The sequence below is a fragment of the Xenopus tropicalis genome, chromosome 4, assembly GCF_000004195.4.
Source record: "Xenopus tropicalis strain Nigerian chromosome 4, UCB_Xtro_10.0, whole genome shotgun sequence".
NCBI classification, from domain to species: domain Eukaryota; kingdom Metazoa; phylum Chordata; class Amphibia; order Anura; family Pipidae; genus Xenopus; species Xenopus tropicalis.
In genome coordinates, this window is record NC_030680.2 from 36,084,793 (window position 1) to 36,101,490 (window position 16,698).

A 16,698-nucleotide genomic window follows, 5' to 3' on the forward strand; every position below is an offset into this window, starting at 1 on the left:
CAGGCAGCATAGGGCAGGGAGGGTATGGCACACACAGGCAGCACTCTGCCTCCCTTATGCTGTCTGTGTGTGCCATACTCTGCCTAACCTATGCTGCCTGTGTGTGCCATACCCTCCCTGCCCTATGCGCCATACTATGCCTACCCTATGCTTTCTGTGTGTGCCATATAAACAGGCAGCATAGGCCAGGCAGTATATACAATGTCTGAGGTGTGAACAGGTGAACAATGTGGGTGATTACAGCCTGAGCCTGAGGTGTGAACAATGCAGAAACTAAAAGGTGTGAAAAACACAGGGGATTACATGTTTAAACAATACAGGGAGATTACAGCCTGAATCTGAGGTGAGAACCATGCAGGGGGGCAGTTAATCTCAGTACTGATACCATTTAAAGCTTACACAAAGGTAAGCCATCAAAGCAGCCAGACAGGTGGGGGGCCCACACATAGGGGGGTCGCGGGCCACCAGTTGGACAGCACTGCTCTATGCAATGTACAGTAATGGACTTTATGGCGCCTATCGATCTGTCAGACTCAAGGCCCTTGGGTCCACTGAAGGATCTGACCACCAGGCATAGGCAGAGGGTGATTTTTATGTGTGGGGAGGCTGATGTCTCATGCATCAGCTTCTCTGCCAGAAACATTTTATTTGCCCTTGTACCATCCTGATTATTTCTCATTGACAAAAATATAATTTACCTGTCACTGTGCAGACAGGGTTGAGATCTTACATAACAGTAAGGCTAGGGGCACACAGAGCAGCTCATCTACTTTACTCTGCATACATTTTGAGTGCAGGTGGAGAAAAAACAATCTGCTGTCCTGCAATCCTTTATGTAAGTTTGTTGCCAGTTACAGCACTGGTTTGTGTGGAGCTACACTGAACAGATCCACACTTTTGTGTTTTCACACCAATATCCACTCTAATATCACTCTACTAAATGGATAATTATTATTAACATTTATTTATAAAGCGCCAACATATTCCGCAGCGCTGTACAATAAGTATAATGAGCACTGCCTTAACCTTCAACTGTGTTGAAGGGATCCAGGTGCAAGGTAACAAGTTTAGACCAGAGTTACACACACTTGAGGCTCCAATAAGGGTGCAAATGCACTCCCCCAGCCGTGGTAGTTCTGCCAATGCCTGGATATACCAGTTAGATCACTATAGCAAATGGATAAAGAGCACTACATTAACCCAGTCATACCAGAAAGATCATAATAGAAAATGGAAACCAATGCCTTGCATTAGATGCAATTAGTGAAATCACGCCTAACATTACAATTACAAAGCACTTGTATGTTCAAAGTATATTTTGCAGGCATTTTCCTAGTATAGTCACGGCAGAGTGTTTTGGTTAACTTCTGGCAAAGAAAGAAACATTTTAATCTGCAGTGGGTCTTTAAATTAATCAATTCATCAACTTAGAAGTCTGCTGTATCACAAACATTTTTTTAATGGTATATGTTACATAAATATTAAAGTGGGTCAAGTAATGGAAAACATTTCTGAATTCTGATTAAACTTGCCTCACCAAACCAAGACACTTTGAATGCTTTAAGGGTATTTTATTACAGTCATCACATTCTCCTATAAGTGAACTTAATTTTACTTTTGCCCAGTTTTCTTAAGAGAAATGTCCACAGGAAGAGACAGGAGTGAAATATTTACAGGGAAATAGGGAACGACTCTTCCAAACAGGAGAACCTGCAATTTTTCCTACCTTTAACAGAAAAAAAGGAAGGGACAGACAGTTTTGCCAGTTTTACCTTGTAATGGAATAGCAAAGGATTCAGACCATTAGCCACTCCTGTAAAGTGAGAGCCTGGTAAAATTCCACATGACACTATTAGAATGTGTTGTGTCAGATAGTTTGTTTATAAGCAAATCTTATGGTGCATGGCCATCTTTTGATCTCACAGACAGAGAACACAGACATCACAAAATGGTGGCGCAAGGGAAAGGCAGACCTTTGCAGCAAAAACACTTATGTGAGAGTTTGGCCATGCAGATCTGTCTTTGCTCTGTGTGCATTTGTCATTGCATTTTTCATTTCATATTGCTAGAAAGGGGCATTTTATCCACAGCTGGTTTTACCTAAATAGCAGTGACAGTCAACAACCCCCCACTTCCCCACCCCACAGACCTTAAAAAGTGAATGGGAGGCAGCATTGAGCACTTTGGGTATTCCCTCATTTTAAAAGTGCCAGTTTTCCAGCAAAATTAAAGAAAAAAACCTTTTCCTCAAAACTGCACAGTATTACAAATTGTTTTTACTTGTTATTACAACAACAGTATCCCTTAATCGAAACTGCTTGGTTTAAATAGCTGGTAATATATTAGCCTCAAAATCTGAGAAAATAATGAGAAATCAAAATAGATTTTTAAATTTCAAACACTGCTACTTGCAAATATAATGGGAGATTCTGCCAAACCTCAGTACCGGCCTCTAGCCATAAGGAACAAATGATTTACATACTGGGCATTTATATAGATTACATAAGCCAATTACCATTTGCCTCTTTATAGATGGCTTACAACTTATTTAAGTATAAAATAGTCAGGTTTCCAATGAGAATTTATTTACCATTAAAACAAACTTGTGTGGCGTGTGAATTACACGCATGTGCACAGTAGCAAAGCAAACAACTAAATAAAAAAGGGGAAAATATAGAGAAACAAAAAGACAACTGCTTATTCCAACCCCTCCCATGTCCATCCTCCACTTTGTTTAGTGACAGCAACCCGCACAATGTCCTGTGTGTGAGTGAGGGGTGTCTCCAAACTTTGTTCTTCTGCTTAAAATCTCATAAGTGCAGTCATCACTGCAGCAACCAGATACACTTGGAGATGTCTCATCTATTTCAAACCTAAAAGGAGAGAAGAGGAACGATGCATAAGATAAAGAGAGGAATTGCAGAGAAGATATGTAAATTAAAGACACTTACTGTAAGGCATCCCTGAAGAACTGGTAAGCACCGTGATTGTGTTTAAACACTGTAAGGACAACTTTCTTCATCTGTGTGCTAGAAATTGGTAACAAAAGGAATAGGTAATAGGTGACAGGACATGGTAGGGAGATTATGTCCTTCAGAGCACTCTGATCCAACTGATGGTAGCGATAGCTGGTCCTACTACAGTGCATCTATAGGCAACACTAGGACTGAAATGACTGCAGCTTTAGTAAGTTCTGACTGGCAGAATATAGAAATAATTTGAAACGGGGCAAAGCAGTCAAGTTTGTATCCAAGAACAGAAAATACAATCACCTATCAATGCCAACCTAGAGGAACCCATGAGTGAACGGGTTGTTTTATATTTATAAACAGAAAACAATCCTCTGAGTGCAATGCAATGATTGCAAATATGCCAATATTCCAAACCCCAAAATTGTTCAAAAATGTTTTTTGTATAAAATTATAGACACACCAAAAAGTAGTTTTTTGGGGGTTTTTTTGTAATTCAGCTGATTACCAAATCCATTACAAAAGATTTGGCCCAATGGTGAACCAATTCCAAACTTTGCAAATTGAAATTTTGGAAAAAAAAAAAAGAACCAAAGCAGTGTGATCTGAAAGAAAGTATGTCAAGCTGAATTGTTGCACAGTGTTTTAAGATACACAATATACAATTTGGTCAAATACAATTCCTACAAAAAAGTGTTGGCATTTGGCTGAATTCCGTAGTAATCCCTGTGCATTTCTATAATAAATATATACAAATATAAACTTTTACACACTTAAACAAGCCAGCTGTGCACCTGCATCTAAATGAAGGCAACTATAAACTGGTCCTTCCAAAAACATTCTGCTTACTAACCTATTTGCCATTAGTTGTAGGATCTGTACCAGGAACTTCCCTACTCCTTTCCTGCGGACATGGGTCTCTAGCTGAACTTCATAACTGAAAAAGAGAAGAGGGAAAAAAAGCAAAGTGTTGGCAGCCATATCAACATGAGACAATGGCTTTCTGCCCACCTTTAAGGCCCCCTTTACCCTTCAACACTAGCGATGTGTGGGTCAACTAAAAGTCGACCTGCACCTGAGCCTAAACAGCCCTCCCACCAGCCCACACCTACTCAACCTGGCAAGTCCCCCTCTATTTAGACTCTCGTCTGACCCACCAGTCTCCAAAAGGGGCCTCTGTGGAGCAACACTGAGCAGACACTAAGCACACTAAAGTTATAATTTTCATGCTGAAATCCACTTAGTGTAGCTCCACACAGGCCAATGATGTGCCTGTTAATAGAGCTTTACGATGTCTTCCTCTGCCTACATACAAAACTTAAAGGGCACCTATCACCCCTATTTTGTTTCCCCAGCAAAGGTGCGGGCTAATAGAGCCTGCACTCCTAATAGGGGAAACAATAGTTTTGTTGTTTTTTTTTTTATTTTTAAAAAAAAAAAAACAACAACTGCCCCTGCCAGCACTGGGCTACCCGCACCAGGAGGGTACACAACTCGCATCATTATGCGCATGTGTGTGATGTAGGAGCGGTGGATGATGCTCATCCTTCAATGTCGCACACATGGGCATAATGATGCGCATAGTAAGCAAGTGGGGGAGATTTGCTCATTATGTGCATGCGTGCCAATCAACATGGCCCTCCCGGTGCAGGTAGCCAGCCCTCTGGTGGAGGAAACAATTTAAGGGTGATAGGTGCACTTTAAACCGAGGAGAGCAGATGATCCACACAGTGTGCTCCTGCCCCTTATTATGTTAGGGTATAAAAAAAAGTGTGCTACCTTATGAGAACAACTTAATACCTATATTTAAAGTGCTAACAGAAACATTCTCCCCTTACCAGTAAAGGACTTCATCTCCACACTCCACGTCAAATCTAAAATGCACAAAGGCAACTGGAGCTGCAAGCTCATCCCTGGCAATGAGATACCAGGCACGTTCATCTGTCAGTTCTTCCCTCTTCTCCCTTTCTTTCCATCCCCACTCACTCTGCTCATACCTACAGAAAAAAAATCATAGCATCAGCGCTTCATGAACCCTCAGGACTGCCCCAAAGGAAAGCAATCACTCCCTATGGAGCACAGACAGTGTGGTAAATTCACTGCAAGATGGGTGAGAGTCAAGCTTACAATAGCTGCATATTTGTCTTTGTGAGTTCAAAAGCCCAGTCTATAGTCTTCTGATCCAAATCAGACACTTTGCAACACTCTATTGAAAGATTCAACCTGGAGGTGAAAGAGAAACAAACTAACTGGATTATAGAAACTAAACTATTTACCCCCAAATACTTTTTTCCTCTACAGCAAACATTCACTCACCCATTCCTGTCAAACTTCTTGAAGACAGGAAAAGCACTAAGAGGGTCCCCTAACTACAGAGAGAAATAACATAATTAGACAGGAAAGAACAATATACAGAAGAATATAGTAAACGGCTTTACGACAAATAATGTGGAAACAATACAGAAAATTCTTGTAGCAAAAATCTTTGCTCTTAAGTCTAAAAAATTATATTATGACAAAAATATATACGATGCATTAAAAGCGGAGCAAAGAAAACTCTTCCCTCCTATATGGTAAGTATTTGTAGGAAATATGTATGTTTTATATACACACCCTTATACTGAACAGCACTGATGGACATGTTAGGTCTTTATATTTGTGCATTAATAACAACAGTCAAAATTGGCTGGCATATTGCAGTCTAAATTAAATCTATTGCATGTTACTCCATAATAGAATTAGGTTAAGTTAAGTGAATGCTTACAAGGATCGACTTTCAGGAAACAGGTAGCTGTTGCATGTCAGCACAGGGTAGCTAATGCAAGGACATTTTTATTCTATTATTGCACTGGTATACAGGGCAATTCAGTGTTTTGCTGCTGGCAAAAAAAACACTCCTCTCACTTGAACAGTAAGATTCTAGAAGTGCAGTGAATTACAGCTCAGAAATGCAGGAGTGAGCTGGAAACCATTCTTAAGTCCCTGTATACCAGTTCTCTTAAGAGAAGAAAAACTTCAAAGATAAAGTATAAGTTTCCGGTTACAATTACAAAGCCCTAATAGATTAGTTTTTACACTTACAACCTTCTTCAGAAAACAGTTGACTATAAGTGTAAATAATGAGCTCTGTATAAACAACCCTACCCTTTTTGTTGTATCTATTCAAAGAGAATATCACTTACTTGGTTGGCTGCCTGAACTTTGGCACACACCGCTGCCATAGCAGCCCGTTCCTCTAGGCGCTTTTGTTTCTTCTCCTTTGCACGAACAGACTTCCTCTAAAAAATGTAGCAAAAAAATGTAGTCAGGTTTTAATTTGGAACTATATTTAAATGTAATCACCCCTTCTGGTCATACAGTTAGGTTTGTAGAGTGCTTAATATTAGATGCTTGCAAACAATTACAATAATGATGAATGGATATATGAAATTACAGGTGGATAATTAACCCAGTTGTGTATAAAGTCTGAAGGAAGATTACTCCCAGTCCTCCCACTGCTGCAGAACAACTCCCATTATTCCCTGGCTGAATTAGTTGCCAGTGGATGCTGGGAGTTGTTACTAAAAGTGCTGGAAGGCAGCAGGTTCCATTACATGGATACAAATGACTACTCAAAGCCGGCTCTTTTACATGATATCACATATGCTAATCTGCATTGTCCTTGCACATTTTAGATACATGCCAAGGCATCATATATGTAACTATCAGATTAGGTTTCATTCCTTTGTGTGTGTGTATGTATGTATGTATGTATATATATTATATATATCCTATAGTACACCTATGTACAGTATAATCTAACAGTAACTGAGTTTCTCCAATTTCCCTCTCATAATACACATTAAAACTCCTTAAATGCCCCTACATCCATTAATTGTACCCCTCTGTGTCCTCCATTAACACCCCTCAATCTCTGAAAGTAACAAACTGCATCCAGCTTCTGCTCCTACAATACAATGGCATCCCCACAACCCTCTGCCACAGGCTACATTCCTATAAATGGGGTCCCATTTTACTTTCACCTACACCCCACTACTATCCAGTTGCCCCACTCTCCTCCCTCCTCACCCCCATGACGTAGCCGATGACGTAAAACTATCAGTCCCGGTCCGGTTCGGTGCTAGAGGAGGGAGAAGAGAAGAACAAAGGGGTGGAGCAGGGGCAATTGATATCATCACGCACGATACGTTCCACGCCCACCCGGCTAATTCCCTGTGTAAAAGTAAGGAAAATGAAGTCTACGCGTGAGATACGTTTGCGTTTCACGCCTCGTTTTTACATTGGCGGGGAAAGGTACCGCGTTACCACGCCCCTTTCTCCTTGTCCCTTTGTCTGAAGCAAGAAAGCGCGGCCGACGTGACGTGAGTCATTGGGGCGTGGCCAAAATGAAGCGTGGGGCTGAATGTTTCCATAGTGATGTCTTTGTGCTGTATATTTCTTATCTTTTTTGATACATGGATTGTTTGAAATTCAGATAAAAAACTTAACCTTGAATTAATTCAAAGGTGCAAAATGTAATAGTTAAAAAATGCAAGACGTTAGACTACAGAACATTCCAGCTACACCCAATGGCCTTATGTGATAATTATCCAATCGTTTTTGCTTATGCAGTAGTGTAACTGCAGCTGCAGGGTATGAAGTATGGCGTTAGGGTTGCATAGCCATGTTTAAAGTTAACTTAAAAGTCAATTACCCCTTTCAAAAGTAAAACTATGAAAACAAGAAGTCTAGCAAGTAAAAGCCTTTGTCATGGCTGCAAAATTAGTTTATTTTCTCTGTCATGCTGTCTACTATGTTGGCACTAGAGAATGAAGTTAATAAGCACAATTTCTGGAAGAAAACAGCCTTCTCAATTGGTCTTGCTTCTATATTAATAACATTGATATCAGGTGTCATTTTTACCTTATGGGCCAGTGCTGGTTAGGTCTCATTGAAACTTGTGCACCATAAGAAATAAAGTACTACTACCCAAAGGGAAACTTAATCCTGAATGTATCTTTTATAGTGAAGGCAAATGTAATTTGGAACTTTTGAGTATACATTAATAGAAAATAAAATCATTGGTATGGGTTCTGTTATCCCGGATTCTTTACGGGAAATATATAGAAGAAGCTTTACGGGAAGCCATCTCCCATAGACTCCATTTTATTCAAATAATTCACATTTTTTAAAATGGTTTTGTTTTAATAATAAGATAACCCTGTACTTGATCCAGACTACCATGTAATTAATCCTTATTCAAATAATTCACATTTTTTAAAATGGTTTTCTTTTAATAATAAGATAACCCTGTACTTGATCCAGACTACCATATAATTAATCCTTATGGGAGGCAAAACAATGCTATTGGGTTTATTTTGTGGACGGTATAGTTATGCAAATTATAAAAAGACCCCTTATATAGAAAATGTCAGGTTCAATGTTTTCTGGATAAGAGGTCCCTACTAAGCTGCATGAAGTCATATTGGTGGCAAAACAATGCTATAGCAGATTTAAGGTTTTGTGACCCATATTACAGAAAGATGCCTTATCTCTAAAAACCCCGGGTTCCAGGCATTCCAGATAATAGATCCTATACCTTGTGTTGTAATATAAATACAACTGAAAGCAATATTTGTCTATCCTTTTCTGCAGTGCTTTTTTGACTATTGCAACAATTGAGCAGAAGCCAAGTCTCCTCCAGCCAAGGTTCTAATTCACATAATACCATGCATGCAAGTGTGTTAGGGCGAAGACCCACGGGGCGATCAGTTGCCTCAACTTCTTAAAAAAACCAGGGCGACTAATTGGCTTACACGGCGACTAATCATCCCATGTGTCTTCAACCCAAATCTTTACATTGCTGCTACATTTGTAGCAGAACCACATTGCAGAGACTGGTATGGGATAAACAAATACCGCCTTTAGGAGCAATCACATTTACAAATATCTCTAAATCTTTTAAATATTTTTAATATATATTGTAAATTCCCAAAACATGAGGCTATTAGCAATAACCTTATTGACTGAGACATGAAACTCCTTGGTGACAACCTAACATTTTCTACATTATTCCCTATATAAACAGTGCTCAGTTATTATAGACAGATGTAACTTGTGTCACAAAACTCACTGAAACTTTTGAATTCCTAATTTAAGCAGTTGTGTGGCACAGTTTGCCCCTTACAGTTGGCTGGTGTTTTGCATGGGACAACTACCATTTTTGTTTATATATGCAAGCCACTTATACCCTTTCTAAACCTTCTAATTCTTTATTTATCTACCAGCAGACACAAAGACATCCACTGAGACTGATGTTCCATCTTAAGGTACAAAAATAACTTTTTCTTCTATAGTGAGAGCTGTTATGGTATGCTCCTGAAGTACTGGCAAATACATTAGATAACTTCAAGAAAGGTCCATTTTAGCAAATGAGATGTGCTTCAGTCTATCAGTACTGGCTAGTTCTCAGCAACTTTTTTTTTGTATAATTTTTGTATAATCTTCTTGTGACATTTCCAGCTTTTAAATTGGGGTTACTGAGCAGTAGCGATGAGCGAATCTGTCCCGTTTCGCTTCGCTGACAATTGTTTTAACGGGGGTGACAATTTTTGGATGCGCGGCAAATTTTTTCATCCATTTTGTGAAACAATCCACCAATTCACTGAGAATCCATGCCTGCCAAAACATTTCACCCATCACTACTGAGCAGCCAACAAACTATTCATCTGCAAGGCTATGATTTTACTGTTATTGTTATTTTTTATTACTTATCTTTCTTTTCACGTCCTTACCTATTTATAATCACTTATTGTACAGCGCTGCGGAATATGTTTAAGAATAAATAGCAAAGATTTTCAGTGGAATAAAAACAACAACATTTATTGGCTCAAATTAACAAAAACATAAATTATATGAAAAGCATACTATACCAAACAATGACCAGGTGCATCCTAATCTCCTAACGCGTTTCGCACCATGTGGCGCTTCATCCTCTGATCTCTCTGGCTCTGAGCCAATAAATGTTGTTGTTTTTATTCCACTGAAAATCTTTGCTATTTATTCTTATACTGATTCAGGACTTATTCAGTGGGATATAACTAGTAGATTCCCTTTCTGAAACCTATTTACTACTTATTGCGCTTTATAAATAAATGTTAATAATAATTCAACCAAGTCACTGCCTTGTTGCAAGGGTAATTTAGACCCTAGCAACCAGACAAATGCTAAAATTTCAAACTGGAGAGCTTGTGAACTTGTGAGCTAAATAATTTAAAAAACCCAAAAAATAACAAATAAAGACCTATTGCAAATTGTTTCAAAACCACTTATCTACACCATACTGTTAATTTTAAGTTAACCAACACCTTTAATATGTTGTTTGAACAGTCAGGAATGGGTATACAAGTATGCATGCGTATAGTTAATTGTTTACTATAACCTTATTTATCTGTTTACTTAATTCAATTAATTCAACTCACGCTCTTTATTGTACTAAACCTTACTGGGAAATGGAGACACAGATTTTAGATTCTTTGAGGAGTACCCTGTTTATTCTAGGGTGGAGCTTTTACCACAATATTTACTATAATCCCAATATGGAGATCACACACCCTGCATCACTTTTATATCATGTCTTGAACACATGGTAGACAGAGAATTCCTTCCCAAAACTTATATGAAAGTGATCATTACAAAGTGGAGGGCATGGTTCAAAGAACATAGTTGCAAATTGCTATTTTTTGGCACTTTGCCTCATGCCTTTCACACTACTTGAATTGCCTTAGGTCTCTGCACTCCATTTTAGAATGCAAAGACCTGCAATCGCCCTTAAAAATAATGCATTGCTTCCCTCAGCATTACTGTAATTATGAGGGGAAGAGGAAAGCAGGCCACAACAGGGTTCAGAACTTACCACCTGTCCTCTGACACAGATTATTAATTGCTTTTGTGTATTATGTTTATATGTGTATTTCTATAGTAGCATTAGGGGGGGGAAAGCACATTTTGCTCCTTTCAGATGTGATAACAGAGGCTTGGGATCAATGGGATCTTCTTGCTTGTTAAAGGGGTAATGTGCACAATATTTAGTTATTATAAGACTCATTATAAGTCCAGCTGTGTTGGAGTGGAGTAAATCTGCCTTGAAGTATATGAACCCAAACCCATATTAGTGAATTTAAAATAATATTTTATTCAAGCTATAATGGTACAATAGTATGTCAGACAAGTGGACTCTTATTTGGAGCAACTATAAAAGCTGATAAAAAGCAGCTTTTCACAAGCAAATTATTGGTACATCATTTCCTTGTGTTACCAGAAGGGGGCAGCAAGACACAAACCATGGGGTTATAGTGTGTTCTAAAAATATATTCTGCTAAACTGTGGTAATAAATTAACAAACTAGATTAAATTTTTTTATTGACACCCCTAGCTGCCATCTAGCTATTTCTCTCATTCTTCCTTATGCCAGCATATCTATTATCTATTTATCCGTCTATCTTTCTATATATCCAATGTCAGACTAGAGGCCCTTGGGCCCACTAGAGGACCTGACTACCCCCGGCATCACAAAATACATTTTTACTACAATTAAGTAGGTCACAGAGGCCCACAATATACTTTTGTAACATGATGGAATGTGTACATGCCCATTCTGTGCCTTCGCAAGGCAAGTCCCTACAATGTAACTGAATGAGGCAAAAAATGAGGGGCCCGTAAATTTCCACATGACACTATGAGAAGTGAGACAGGTTCAGACCTTCTTCCACAAGGTACCTCAGTTTCTTTTACTAGGCCCTGAGCATAAGGGGGTCACCTCTCTTCCACTAATCCAATCTTTTCTTAATATCGCAACAAGATTTATGCGTTCATCTCGCTCCACAGCTGCTACCCATTTTTCTAGTCTCTGCACTGGTATTCATTTACAACTTTCAACAGTCTGGCGCCTCCATACATTACCTCTGATCTCCTAGTCCTCACTGCGACTTAATCTTCACACCATGCATGAATTAAGTCTCTCCTCTTCCTTTATCACTTTTTTCGAATCACAACACCAGGACTTCATGCATCACATATTTTCTGGATATGCCACTAATATGACTTCCCTTCCTGTAGTACCCTGCATGGAGAAGAGTAGCAATATACCACGGTGCCAGCGACACTCTTTTCTGGAGGAAATAACATTCCCCATCAGTTAGGGACTTTTATAAATAATGCAGAGATGTGCAGAAATCTATAAATGGACACACACAGTTTTTTTCTCTCTGGCACTAACAGGTAACAAAAAATGTACCTGTTGTGGTGCTCAATTGACTTCTGCAAATTACTCCTTTTGTATGTGTACTAAGTGGTTCAAGTAGGAAAATAGGAAACAAAAATGATACTGTATTAGAGATTTAAGTGATGACCCTGAAACATAAAACCGACTAGAAAAACATGTAACTTTGGTTTCTAATCTACTCTGTTATGCTGCCTATTTTCTACATATAGGAACAAATAGCTTACCTTGATATCTCATATATGACTAACTAAAGCTAATTTCTAGAAAAGAGATGCTTTACAGGATTTTGTAAATTGCAAACAGCTTCTGCGCTAACCAATGACTGCTGTAGGGCTGTGGCAAAAGAGTTAATGCAGCAGGATTCTAAGGCCTGAAGCCTACCTGCAGAGGGTGCCCTCTGCACTGTCTCCGGGTTGGTTTAACCCCATGGCCACCATCCTTATTGTCTCATAATGCAAAAAAGTGCCCAAGATACCATTTTGTGTCATTCATGTAATTTGTTGGGAGGATTTATACCTTCTAATTTTATAATATTACTAGTAGCGTTCTGTAAAAAATATGGATAGCTTTGTGTCTTCATCAGCGCCTGGAAAAGGGTCAAGTTTATAACTCAGTAATCCACAAATAATTGCATTTTGGTCAAAGAGTATCGTCATTTGTATGCAAAGCTGTAGGAATTCTGGGAAGAAAGCCCAGCATCATTCCTAATATATCATTTGACATGAAATACCCCTAGAGCATATCTGGACTAAGATTAAGAATAGGTCCTGGCATTTCAAGTCTATAGCTGCATACAGCAGCCCCTCTGGCATCAGCCAGAATTTCCAAATTGCCAGTCCGAGTCTGCCCTGGAAGCTAAAGCCCACCCACTGGGTTCTAAAGCACAGCCAGGGCAGTATGCTGATCAGATTCCTAACTGCAGACTGGCGGCGATACTGGGCTTCTTTCCCAGAATTCCTTCTGCATAGCTCAGTAATGTCTCTGATGCCCTGCTGAAGAGGGTGTGACTCAGCACTAACAGCACCATCTTATGCAACGAGGCACAAATTCATGTCCCCAAGTCTGACTGTTACCTTATGGAAGGAGAGGCAAGTTAAAATTGTCCTCATGTCTTTGAGCAGAACTGCTTTGCTTAATTGTCAACAGGGGCATTTACCCAAGCAGGGTGGGAAGGGGCAGAATTAATGTTAAACATATAGGGTCGAACATGTTTTTATATATTGTGCTATTCGCAAAAAAATCTATGTTCTTTTTTATTTCTTGAGCTAAACAAGGCAAACGGGGAAACTGAAGCTACTTTGTACCTGAGGTAGAGGGTTGTTCCCCTGGAAATATTGTACAGAAGCAGAGCTGGGCCAAGCCATCTGGGCCCCCTGCCGGCCCCCTAACGCATGCACCCCCCACCCCCTGCAGAGCTCCTGTATGCGTGGTAACGCTGCAGGAGGGGGTTGGATCGCAGACTGGAGTGGCATATAAAGGTGGAAGTGGGGAACAAGGGCCCAGACAAAGGGTAGGCGAAGGAAGATTCATGTACCTAGTGCCCCCCCCCCCCCCCCATGGTTTGCACCCTAGGCACTTTCCCTAGTTCTGGTCCTGTACAGAAGCTGCATATAATATCTGATAGTAATATCTTTAGTCTGGTGACTTCCATGATTCTGTGCATATAAACTGAAGCTACTCCATGTTTGGTCCTTGCAGGTAGGCAAGGCTCAAGAAATAACAAAAACCATAGATTGTCTATGGTTAAAAAACCAGGCAAAAATATGTTTAGCACCAGTCCTATTCATTGCACTCATCTAGAATCATCTAGAAATTCTACCCTTTCAATCATCTAGAGCAGTGCTGTCCAACTTCTGTTGTACCGAGGGCCGGAATTTTTCCGACCTACGTGGGGGAGGGCCGATAATGGAAGCCAGTTTGACCACTCCCCTTTTTGAAACCACACCCACTTGAAACCACACCCATGTTATCACATGATCATACCCATATTAATGGTTGTAGTACAGCAAAAACCTGCCATACTCTGCCTGCCCTACCCTGTCTGTGTGCGATACTCTGCCTGCCCTACCCTGCCTTTGTGTGTGCCATACTCTGCCTTCCCTACCCTGCCTGTGTTTGCCATACTCTGCCTGCCCTACACTGCCTGTGTGCCATACTTTCACTGTGTGTGCCATTCTTGGCTGGTTTGTGCCATACTTGGCCTGTGTGTGCCATACTCTGCCTGCCCTACCCTGCCTGTGTGTGCCATACTCTGCCTTCCCTACCCTGCCTGTGTGTGCCATAATCTGCCTTCCCTACCCTGCCTGTGTGTGCCATACTCTGCCTTCCCTACCCTGCCTGTGTGTATGGCACACACAGGCAGCCTACAGTGACACAATGCTGGCACTGCTCCAACAGTCTGCACAATAACTATATATTAAAAAACTTTTTAATTGCAGTACCACCTCAGTATATGTTGTTTTTGTAGTGTGCAGGGTTTATTTGTGGGTTTCTACTGCTCCTGAGGTGTGAACAGGAGAACAATGGGAGTGATTACAGCCTGAGCCTGAGGTTTGAACACTGCAGGGGGTGAACAATGCAGGGATTAAAAGGTGTGAACAGTACAGGGGATTACATATTTAAACAATACAGCCTGATTACAGCCTGAATCTGAGGTGAGAACCATGCAGGGGGGGCCAGTTAATCACAGTACTGATACCATTTAAAGCTTACACAAGAGTAAGCCATCAAAGCAGCCAGACAGGTGGGGGGGCACACAGAGGGGGGTCGAGGGCCGCATGCGGCCCGCGGGCCGCCAGTTGGACAGCACTGATCTAGAGCAGTGATCTCTAACCAGTGATGATCCACTGCTCTACACTTTAAATAGTGTTTTTCCAAAAAGCGCTTAGCCACTTTAAAGGACAAGGAAAGTCAAAATCTATTAAGCACACTATTAAATAGTACTACTATTGCTGAGTAAAAACCCTATATTTCTGGGTTGCCTAATGAAAGATTTACAGAGATACACATTCTAGAAAAACATACTTGTTGCAGTGAACGGCGCCACCATCTTGTCCAGCATGCCTGTATGGGCTAATGCTGGAAAGCACAACCCCCCCCCCTCTGATCCCAGTCGGCTCACAAACCCATATCCCCCACCCCCTGCTGTGATCCCCGCATTTGCCAGCTCACAAACCACCACTACCCCCCCCTTTTATCACAGCGCCGGGCGGCTCAGAAACCACCACTAGTGATGCCCCCCCCCTTTTATCCCAGCACCAGCCGGCTCACAAACAAACCGCTACTGCAGCCGCCCCCAACTTCCCTCCCCCGGTTCGCCGATTATAATATTTAGGGCAGGGGTACAAGACCCGGTATCTAATGAGGGGACCTGTTGGCTGTTCGCCAACGTCATACTGTGCGTTAGTGAGAGGGCAGCCTAAAGCATATTACAGCACAGACTCACACTCACACTGGCACTGAATTGGGCTCCCTGCACCTGCCGCCTCGCTTCTTGCTTCTCCTCCTGCCGGCTGTCCAGGTCTGCGTCACCATAGCAACCAGACGCTCCAGAGGTGTGCACATGCGCCGCCTACAGTGCCAATCGCCAAGTCTGGGGAGGATCGTTGCATTTTTTTTCCTGTTTGCTTTCTGATCTTCTAAACAGGTGAAATATGGGGAGACTTAAAGGAACAGTAACACCAAAAAATAAAAATGTTTTTAAGTAATCATAATACAATGCACTGTTGCCCTGCACTGGTAAAATTTGCAAATTTGCTTCAGAAACACTTCTATAGTTTATATAATAAGCTGCTGTGTAGCCACGGGGGCAGCCATTCAAGCTGGAAAAAGGAGAAAATGCACAGGTTACATAGCAGATAACAGATAAAACACCATTGTATTGTACATAACTAATCTGTTATCTGCTATGTAAGATGTGCCTTTTCTCTTTTAAATGGCTGCCCCCATGGCTACACAGCAGCTTCATTTACTAAACTATAGTAATGTTTCTAAAGCAAATACACCAGTTGCACCAGTGCAGGGCAACAGTACATTATACTGTAGTTCCTTTTATACACATTTTTTGTTGTTACTGTTCCTTTAAGGGCACTATTGAGACAACTGAATGTATGCCTGCAGCTTGAGATTAACTCTTTATAAGCCTTTCTCCTTTAAAGGAGAAGGAAAGGCTAAGTCACTTGGGGGTGCCAAAATGTTAGGCACCCCCAAGTGACTTTAATCGCCTACCTTTTACCCTGGGCTGGTGCTCTTGTTAGGAGAAAACCACACCTGCCGGGGTACCTGTAGCGAGTGCTTCCTCTTCCTTATTTCTTCTGTCTTGGAATCCCTGGGCCGGCGCATGCGCAATAGAGTGAAAAAGCAGAGTTTTTTTTGTTAAAGTTCGCTTTTCACTCTACTGGGCATGTGCAAGCGTGCGAAGGCAGAAGCAGGAAGAGGAGACCATGCAGCTACCCCGGGCTGGTGCGG

The 16,698-nt window shown here is 40.9% G+C and overlaps 2 protein-coding genes across 3 annotated transcripts in view; one reads left to right on the forward strand and one right to left on the reverse strand.

The window, feature by feature from the left end:
• Positions 1-1,434: 1,434 nt before the first annotated feature.
• naa40 (N(alpha)-acetyltransferase 40, NatD catalytic subunit) lies at positions 1,435-7,145 on the reverse strand. Of its 2 annotated transcripts, none has more exon segments than NM_001126933.1 (8): positions 1,435-2,873; positions 2,952-3,029; positions 3,823-3,906; positions 4,808-4,966; positions 5,097-5,192; positions 5,286-5,338; positions 6,152-6,247; positions 7,038-7,145. In NM_001126933.1, coding segments are annotated over 8 exon segments (711 nt in total). In that variant the 5' UTR covers positions 7,044-7,145; the 3' UTR covers positions 1,435-2,734.
• Positions 7,146-7,304: 159 nt separating this feature from the next.
• Positions 7,305-16,698, forward strand: part of rcor2 (REST corepressor 2) — a 41,639-nt gene continuing 32,245 nt past the window's right edge. The window contains exons 1-2 of the mRNA XM_012953532.2: positions 7,305-7,330; positions 9,236-9,277. The gene's annotated coding sequence lies outside the window, so the exon portion shown is untranslated. The remainder of the gene's footprint in view (positions 7,331-9,235; positions 9,278-16,698) is intronic.